Raw genomic sequence first — 10,191 nt, forward strand, 5'->3', positions numbered from 1 at the left:
CTGGTTGGTATAACATAATATAGTAATAATAATTGTATTACATTATAATATAGTAGAGTAATACTATACCATACTAGTTATACTACATGACACTAGAAGAGCCCATCAACAGTGGCATGGGTAGGCAATGTTTTGGAAAACATAGCATCAAATGGCTTCTCCATTTCTTTTCCCATTTTTATTTTTTTAATTTAAATTCAAGTTAGTTAACATACCTAACCAAAGAGGTAAAAGATCTGTACAATGAAAACTATAGAAAGCTTATGAAAGACATTGAAGATGACACACAAAAAATGGAAAAACATTCCATGCTCATGGATTGGAAGAACAAATGTTGTTAAAATGTCTATATCCACTCAAAGTCAAAGCCATCTATAGATTTAATACAATCCCTGTCAAAATACCACCAGCATTCTTCAGAGCTAGAACAAACAATCCTAAAATGTGTATGGAACCAGAGATATCCTGAATAGCCAAAGTCATGTTGAAAATGAAAACCAAAGCTACAGGCATCACAATTCCGGAATTCAAGCTGTATTACAAAGCTGTAATAATCAAGGCAGTATGGTACTGGCACAAAAACAGACACACAGATCAATGGAATAGATTAGAGAACCCAGAAATGGACCCACAAATATATAGCTTCTCCATTTATTTAAGCTTTCTGTTTCACAGTCCAAAAGAAATACAACCAGGTTACTCCAGGATATGCTAGCTCAGAGGTGGCTTCAGGACACCTCTGAAAATAAATCTACTTAGGAGACACATCACTCTGTTATTCCTTCAAAACACTGAAGTGGGACTATGAGCAATAGGCATGATAAGGATTAAGTACCTGTTAAGTCGGTTATGCTCCAACTCTTTATGCAGGCTTTTATTGAGAAAGAATAAAAAGTGCATCCCCAGGGGCGCCTGGGTGGCTCAGTCGGTTGAGCGGCCGACTTCGGCTCAGGTCACGATCTCGCGGTCCGTGAGTTCGAGCCCCGCGTCGGGCTCTGTGCTGACAGCTCAGAGCCTGGAGCCCGTTTCAGATTCTGTGTCTCCCTCTCTCTCTGACCCTCCCCTGTTCATGCTCTATCTCTCTCTGTCTCAAAAATAAATAAACGTTAAAAAAAAATTAAAAAAAAAAAGTGCATCCTTGGGAGAGCTCCCTTTGTTAACTAATTGCTGTCTATAAATGGTGCCCGCCTCTTACACATCAAGGGAAGAAATCATATACATACATACATATACATGCATATATACATATATATGTGTATACACACACACACACATATATATACACACACATGCACATATATATATATATATATGTGTGTAGTCAGGCAGTATATGATCTCATCACCTCTTATTTTAATTTACTTCTATCTATCTATCTATTTATTTATTTTGAGGGCAGGGGAGGGGAGAGAGATAGAAAGAGAGGGAGAGAGAGAATCCTAAGCAGGCTCCACGCTCAGCACAGAACCCGATGAGAAGCTCAATCTCATGATCGTGAAATCATGACCTGAACTGAAATTGAGTCAGACGTTTAACTGACTGAACCACCCAGGCGCACCAAATCTCCTCACCTTTTAAAGTATGAAGCATTTATCATAAAATAATGAAACTGACTGCAACCCCTATAAGAAAATCTCTATCATTACTTTGACCCTAATGAAAGAGACCATTCTTTTAATATACCCTGTTACAGAAAGCATATGAACTATCTTCTACATGTCACCGCATCCTCACAGGTTTCTATCACATTCTTTCAACTTTCTTGGCCATCAAAAAGCCTTGCTACTGCTGTCTACATTTTCTTTAACTTAAACAGCAAACCTGGGAATCATGGACCCAGTGGAGAATTCCTGATTCCACTTTTGGCCTCCTGCAATGGCCACTGTCTGCCATTTCTGTCCTCAAATTCCAACTTCCAAGCCAGAATACAATTAATAGAAAGTATGGGCAGGTAGGAATGAGGGGAGGTATTTGTACTTTGTATTCCTCCAAACTGGCCATTTTCTGTTTCATTGCTGTAGTTAGCATTATTTAGACATGTTTATTCATACACTGGAGCTTTAACCACATCAAATGACACCCTCTTCTTACATACTCTTTTTGAGGACATGGATCTACATACAGTAAAGCCTTGGATTCTGAGTAACTTGTTCTGCGAGTGTTCCGCAAAAATGAACAAACATCCCTAACAAATTTTATCTTGATAAACGAGTGATGTCTTGCAATATGAGGAGTACATGATGCCAAATGTCACATGATCACAACTGAGCCAATGGTTCTTTTCTTTCTCCCTCTCTCTCTCGCTCACTCTGGGATTGTAGATGATCATCAATGCAATGTCACATTTCTGTGAAATCCTCAAAAGGAGACAAAAGCAAGTGTCATTGGATAGGTTACTTGTTGGAAGTTGCACAAAAAGAAAAAGATTCCATTGAGCCAAGAGATAGCAGTGATTCTGTTAGTGATAGTGGAAGTCGTCCTACATAATAACCCTCCTCTCTCATCTTCCTCACACCAGCCACAAAGGTTTTCAAAGATAAGTACAGGTTAATTTGTTTCTTTTTCTTTTAGTTTGTTTGTTTGTTTATTTATTTATTTATTTATTTATGAGAGAGCGAGAGTAAGCACACACGTGCAAGTTGGGGAGGGGCAGAGAGAGAGAGAGAGCGGGAGAGAGAGAGAGAGAAAGAATCCCAAGCAGGCTTTGCAATGTCAGTGTGGAACCTGATGCGGGGCTAAATTCACAAACAACGAGATTGTGACCTGAGTCGAAACCGGACGCTTAACTGACTGAGCCACCCAGGCGCCCCTAATTTATTTATTTTTCTTTATATTTTGCATTTTCTTTATTATTTTGTATTATATTACAGTATTGTAATCATTTTTATGTAAATATTTTTGGGTTGTGGAATGAATTATCTGAGTTTTCATTATTTCTTATAGGGAAATTTGCTTTGATATACAAGTGCTTTGGATTACAAGCATGTTTCTGGGACAAATTATACTTGCAAACCAAGGTTTTACTGTATTTGTAAACTGACTATATAAGGACATATAACTATGTACAACCACTTCTACATTAAGTATTAATCTCTTTCTCTTCAGGTATATGTACAATCAGATGTTTGTTGGGCATGTAAAATATGCAAAACACTCTATCAGGCTTTGTGGAACATAAAGATAAGGGATACAGAACACATACGTTAAAAAAAAAACCCTAAACTACATAGTCTACCTAACAGCTCCTAGTTATCCCTTAAAATCTAAATATTCTGTGACTCCTTCCTTGCTTTGTCGAGGTAAAGACAAGACATTCCCACCTCTGTCCCACAGAACTTTGTACTGTATCTCCTATATAGTACCTACAGTATCTGTCCTAATGTATTATTTATTTGTTTATATATCTGTATCCTTCATTAGACTATAAGCTCTTTAAGAAAATGGGACAGAGACCAGGTTTGGAAATAAACCTTTAAGTCAGTGGATTGAGTAGGCTTTATTTTTAAAAATATATATTCCATGTTTGCAAGTAATTCCCAAATGGCTCATCAAAAAAATTGTGGGTGTGTGTATGTGTGTGCATGCACGCATGCATTTTGAGAAAGGGAGGATGTAAATAAGACAAAATGTTAACAATATAGTGAATCTAGATAAAGAGTACATGCAAATCTGCTCATTTTAATATTTCTTATAACTTTTCTATAAATTAAAAAATTTTTAAATAAGAAGTTGAGAGCTAAATGTAAACATTTTGTCCCATTTTGTTTATTTATATCTAGTACAGGGCCTGGCACGTGACAATTACACAAAGTCTGCTAAATGAAAAAGTGAACATGCTGAGTAGTACAGACCATAAGTGATCTAGAAGTTCCAAGAAAGTAGCCCTGAGAAAGAAGTGATCACTGTACAACTGAGTGGTCTTATGAGGACAGAAACCACAGAAAAAGTGAGACTGGTGCTGGGCTTGAATGGAGAGTATTAGTTCAGATTGGAAGAGAACGGGTATCGTGAGTGGAAGAAACGATTTGTTTTTGTTTTGTTTTTTTCTTTTTTTGGAAGAAACAATTTGTAAAAAGATTTGGAGGTGAGACTGTCCATGGCTTCCATGGAGGAAAAATTCAAAGACTTAATCTGAAGTTATAAGATCCAGCTTGTATTCACAGCACCACCAAATTCCAGCTTCATCTCCAAGCTTCAATCCCTTCACATAAATTGAGGAAGATTCACAGGGTGTTGTGAGAATAAAATACTAATAATTATGGGGAAGTACACAGTACAATAAAAAGTATTTACACAAATGTCAGGTATTTTTATTAAGGGATTATTTTTAGAAGAATAAGGAAGATACCAATCTGGTTAGAACTGGGAGTAGATAATACAGGCCCCCAAATCTTACAATTTTGCAAAAGCAGGCTAGGACCAAGCCCTAGAGTCTTGGCTATTAATCAAAAACATCTGGATTTTACTTGTCAGGAAATAAGCCACAGAAACATTGCTGAGAATGCAAATGATATAATTAAAATGTGTTTTTCACAACAGTGTTGTGATCAAGGTTTAGACTATGGTTGAGTCAGAGGGGAATAGAAAGGAAGAGATGGATTAAAAAAATTACATGAATCAACAGACTTTGGTCTGCATGTATCAAAAGGTAAAAGGGCAAGTCAGAAATCACCCTAATGGCAGCACTTTTCAAATGCTGTTTTATAGAACACTAGTCCAAGAAATTCTGGAAAAGCTGGAAACCTCACCCTCATCTTACATTTGAAACGCATATAAGTACATCAAAGGCTCTCCAGAGAAATAATGGAGTAAAGAAACCCACTGTTTAATATACCCCCAAGGTTAGTTGACCTAATGTTCCATGCAATACACTCTGGGAAATTCTGTAAATAATGTTGCTTAGGTGACTGGTAGAATGAAGACACCAATAAGAGAACAAGGGATGTCTGCTGAGTTGTTATTGTTAGCTAATCTCTTTTTTTTAAAGTATTTGTTTATTTGAGAGAGAGAGAGTGCGAAAGCAGGGGGAGAGGCAGAGAGAGAGGAGAGAGAATCCCAAGTAGGTTCTGCACTGTCGTGCCCCGATGTGGGGCTTGATCATACGGAACCGTGAGATCAAGACCTGAGCTGAAACCAAGAGTCGGGATGCTTAACTGACTGAACCACCCGGGTGACCCAGTGATCTCTTTTGTTTGTTTTTAGTAGGGAACATGGGGTTTCAGACATCCTGATTTTGAGAAGACATAGGATATGCAGGTACAACTGAACAGAAGACAATGAAAATCAGGGTTTGAAACTGAAGTGAGACCAGAACTAAAGATGAAGTTTTGGAAGTGATTCATATAAAGGTAATAGTTAAACTCATGAGAAAAGGTAAGAGACGACACAAAGAGAACAAAACTGAGGAAGAAGCAGAACTGGAGGCATCCAAAGAGCTATCTCTATTTGTGTGCCTATTTATTCTTATGGGTGTGCATCTTTATCTGTGTGACTAAGAGGAAAGGGCATTTGTAAAAACATATATGTGCATAATTATATTCTTACTCTAAGACAGAATAGTCACCTAAACCCTTGTCTCCTAATTCTCTTTAGTTCTTTGACATTATTTCGCAGAGAGAAACCAATGTGAGAGTTGGAAGGAAGAGTAAAAATGATTAACAATTGGTTTAGGAAAATCCACACAGTAATGGAAAGTTGACCGTAGGTGGGAATTCCACCTGTCGATTTACTGGATTTAATCTATCCTCATTTACTGGCCATAAGTCAATGGTTATTATCCTTAGTTTCACTTTAGAATCAGTAGTTTTTTTTTTAAACTGAGGGCTACTGGAGGGGAGGTTGGTGGGGGGATGGGCTAAATGGGTGACAGGCACTAAGGAGGGCACTTTTTGGGATGAGCACTGGGTGTCATATGTCATCACTGGGTTCTACTCCTGAAACCAAGACTACTCTGTATGTTAACTAACTTGAATTTAAATAAATAAATAAAAAGAATCTAAAAAAAATAATGTCCCAGGGCTCCACTTCCAGAGATTTATGTAAATTGTTCTAGGCTGGGGTTCAGTAAAGGTATTTCTTAAAAGCTTCCCAAAAGATTCCAATGTACAGCCAGAATAGGTTAGGGACAAATGTAGCTCACCACCTGTTACGTAAATAAAGCTTATCTCTGGCTGCTTTTGTGCAGCAACTGAAGTGCTGAGTAGTTGGGCAGAGATCACACGTGATCCACAATGCCAAAGATATTTCCTATCTGGACCTTTACAGAGATGATTTTCTGATCCCTGGTCTGAATTAACTGAGTCAGGTTTGAGAAAAGTTAATGAGACCTAATAATAAAATATGTTTTAATTCATAATGGAAGTTCATAGAAATTTTAGGATTCCCAGAGAAATGTTTATTTTTTGAAGATGCTTTCTATTGTTATAATGTTTTTGAGATATTTCAAAGTTATTACTGAGGTAGTATGGAAAATATCTTTGGGTTCTGCTAAAAATTATTTAATGAAACATTAAAATTTAAAAGTAAACAACTCAATGTTTCCTTAAATTCCACCCCCCCCCCCCGTTAAATTCTTTCTTCCTGGACCACAGAAGGAAAAATTTTAACTTTGCATAATGATTAGTCAACAAAGAGACAACAGATTTCTTCTAATAGTATTGAAAAACATTGGTCAAATTGTACTAGGTATGGAATCTTGGATATTGTTCCACTAATATTAATCTCTAACAAAACAAACAAAATACTGAGCTCAAAATAGCCAAACATTACAGTAGGATGCAGAATTTCAGAGGTGGAGGGAGGAATAGGCTTACAGGACTTTTAAAACAACTCCTCCATATTTTCCAAATTCTTACAATGGTTATGTACGACTTTTATAAGCCATAAAAATATTGATCTGTACTTCTTAAGTTAGAGCAAAAACTCCAAAAGTTTTTTTTGATGGACCTAGGTACATCCCAATAAATGGCCTGAAGGAATGGCAAATGCCTGCTGTTGCAGATGACAACATGGTGAAACTTCCCTATTGCCAAGGACTGCAACCCCGCAACATGTTGATCCCCTTAAAAAATAACCAGGTCTTGGGTGCCTGGGTGGCTCAGTTGGTTGAGTGTCTGACTTCACTCGGGTCATGATCTCACGATTCCTGAGTTCAAGTCCCACGTGGGGCTTGCTGCTGTTGTCAGTGCAAAGCCCTCTTCGGATCCTCTGTCCCTCTCTCTCTGCCCCTCCCCCGCTTGTGCTCTCTCTCAAAAAAATAAAATAAAATAACCAAGGCTCAATATTCTGATTTACAGATAAAGACTAGAGTTCAGATTACCTAAATCTGAGAGATACCGCTTGAGCAGATGGCTGGTGTAGAATCTTCTCCACTAATGGAAAATAATTCACACATACCTTACAACTGACGGTGGAATTTCATAATATTAAGAGACCCATGTAGCTCAGAATATCATTTTCTTGGTCATTCAAGAGAACAGAGCACTCTCTGTCTATAAAGGATGCTACTTTACTGATGGGAAGGCCTTAAAATTTGGCTTAAACGCATCTGCTGATTCTGACCTTATTTTGCTTGGGGAGGGGGACAGACTCTGAAACAGTGGCCATAGGTATAAATTCAACAAATAAAGTCTTTACTTGTGTCTAGTTGTGAAAGACTCCTAATTTGTGTCAGTTACCCTCATACAAATACCACCTATCGATGAACACTGGGTGCTATATGTAAGTGATGAATCGCTGAATTCTATTCCTGAAACCAACATTGCACTGTATGTTAACTAACCATAATTTAAATAAACATTTGCAAAAGAAATAACAAATACCACCTATAATTTTCAAAAATGAAGTAAAATGATAGATACTTGCTTCCAACATTCTTCTCAATGAGAATAAATATGCTGGAGACTGCAAAATACCTTTACTTAGACGATTATAAATTTCAGCAAAGATCCCACGATAGGCTTTTCCACTATAACAGAACAGACTGCCCTCTCCCCCTGAATCAGCAAGTTTCAAGTTTCCACTACACCAAAAAAAAAAAAATCAGTACAATACAGGAAAGCATTCTGGAATGTAATTTCAAGAAGGTGAAGAGAGAGGGAGAAAGGCAAAATATAGTTCTTTTATCTCCTTTGAGCGATATTTCTTTAAAACCCTGCTTCCCATTCAACCTCCCAGCCCACACACAGCTCCAGATCTCTTTGTATATTTATTCTGAGTACCTGCTCCAGTTCATAGGCCTTTGCCTTATCCTCATCCCGGTCTGCATTCTTCCGATAGGCCAGGCCCAAACCCCACACAGCCAAGATACTGTACACATTATCTCGGACCCAGGCATCTTTCTGATCATAGCTGGCTGGAAGCAAGCCAGTCACTGGATTCTGTAAGACCAAGAAAAACAGGACAGGCAGGTAACCATAAGGTGTTAATATGAGGAGACCAAGTCTATCAAATCGGTTACTGAGGGACTTTGGTTTTTCTTCTACTTCACCACTCTTTAGTTTTATAACCTCCTCTTCTGACCAAGTGCAAGCAAATGCTATCTTGAACAAGGGGGAAACGCCGGCTGAAAACTTCCAAGTCTGAAATGTGAGTATTGTTAAAAGAGAGGTAGTGTTTTAACTTTCCAGTTAGAAGGAATAACTATCAACAAAAACCCAGCATTATAGGACTAGAAAAAATATATAATTAATAGTGTATACAAGGTACCACAAATCTTCACAACAGTTTAGTCTTAAGATGACTAAATGTTCTACTTCTTTTCTTTGGCTGGAGGGCAAGAAGATGACCCCCAAACCTGGGGGAGGGGACGGGGAGTGTCAATAAACAAACTTCAACACATTTTTCAGCTGTGCCCCTGGAACCCCGCTGTGGCTTCAGGGACGGGGTGGTGTGTGTGGGGGACGCTTAGAAGCCAAGGCTCAGGGCTCAAGGCTAACGGTACTTGACCCTCATTCTGTTCTTGGCCCAACACCTATCTTTTCTTCAGGGTCCTCTACGCCTTCCCCAGCTAAGGGGCGGGAAGACCTGCTAAACACACACACACACACACACACACACACACACACACACACACCAGGGGTGGGTGTCACCCAGCAGTCTCTGTCTAGGCCATCACACTGCACATCCTCGATGATTACAGGCACCCCTTCACTTACCTGATGGCACAGGATGGTCTGATGCACCAGCCGAGCGTAGCCATCCAGTCGGACCCCGGAGTTACTTCGGCTCCTCATTGCGCCACGTTTCAATCCCCTCAAGAGAAACAGCCTACGTGCTACAGGGGCCCTGGGTCCTCCAAGTTAGGAGGCTCCCCGATGCAGCTCCACCCTCGCGGGGAGGAAGAGCCCGAGTGCCAGGCCCCGGCAGAGCCCTCCCACAGCTCAGGCCTGGAGCCGGCCGTCCATGAGCCTGCGGCGGCCTCTGGAACTCCAGCCCACGCCAGCAAGTGCCCAAGACGCTCACGGTCTAGGGCCCCGCCGCAGCTCCCTGCCACCCTTACTCCCGTCCAGCCTCTCCGCGAGATTCCTGCATTCCCCACTCAATCCCCGGAGGCGGCCACGGCCCAGAGCCTCCCGCGCGGCCTGCGGCAGCAGGTCACTAGCTGCTGCGCCGCTTCCACCTTGCGGGAGACGCGAGCTGGAGGCGTGGCGGGCGCCGCGGGTCCTGGCAGCTGCGCGCTAAGTCCAAGGGGTTCGCCTCTTCCGCCCCGCCCGCGCGGGGGGCCCCAGCACCCCCGCCCACTCCGCGGTCGAGGAATGTGTCACCGTAGGCAATATGCTTTCAGAGGTTTATTTTCGAAACATTTCCAATGACGATTTAAGTTTTCCACACTTGCTGTGCATGCAGGATATTGAGGAGGCCTGGTTTCTTCTGCCGGCCTGGTTTTGGGAACCGATGGTAACTTCAGACCTAAGAGGCAAGACTCACACTGGCGTTAAGGGTCTAAAGAATTGGAATCTCTGGAGTTTTATTGTATTTTATACTTTTCACTAAAAGAACAGCTTGAATTCCTCACTTTGACCCAAGCCAAACAAGAAAGAACTCCCTAAGGTACTTTACTCCTTAGCAACTGGTGAAGAGCCAGGCCCGGGAAGGAGGGGGGCAGTGGTGCCCTTTGAGGAAGCTAGTTTTCGGGTAGGGAACCGGGCTGGGAAGGAGCAGTACCTCAAGACTGCCTTGGCCAGAGAGGAG

General features: G+C 40.6%; 1 protein-coding gene across 6 annotated transcripts in view; it reads right to left on the reverse strand.

The window, feature by feature from the left end:
• Window positions 1–9,667, reverse strand: part of PHKA1 (phosphorylase kinase regulatory subunit alpha 1) — a 168,770-nt gene extending 159,103 nt beyond the window's left edge. For 4 of the 6 annotated variants that reach the window (XM_040467720.1, XM_040467719.1, XM_040467718.1 and 1 more), the window contains exons 1-2: window positions 9,156–9,667; window positions 8,220–8,378 (exon numbers count right to left, since the gene is read on the reverse strand). In XM_040467720.1, the coding sequence (XP_040323654.1) occupies window positions 8,220–8,378; window positions 9,156–9,233 (237 nt within the window). In that variant the 5' untranslated portion in view covers window positions 9,234–9,667. The remainder of the gene's footprint in view (window positions 1–8,219; window positions 8,379–9,155) is intronic. The other 2 variants (XM_040467722.1, XM_040467721.1) reach the window with 1 other exon arrangement.
• Window positions 9,668–10,191: the final 524 nt, after the last annotated feature.

This window comes from Herpailurus yagouaroundi, unplaced genomic scaffold, assembly GCF_014898765.1.
Source record: "Herpailurus yagouaroundi ecotype Mexico unplaced genomic scaffold, PumYag 67569, whole genome shotgun sequence".
NCBI lineage: Eukaryota > Metazoa > Chordata > Mammalia > Carnivora > Felidae > Herpailurus > Herpailurus yagouaroundi.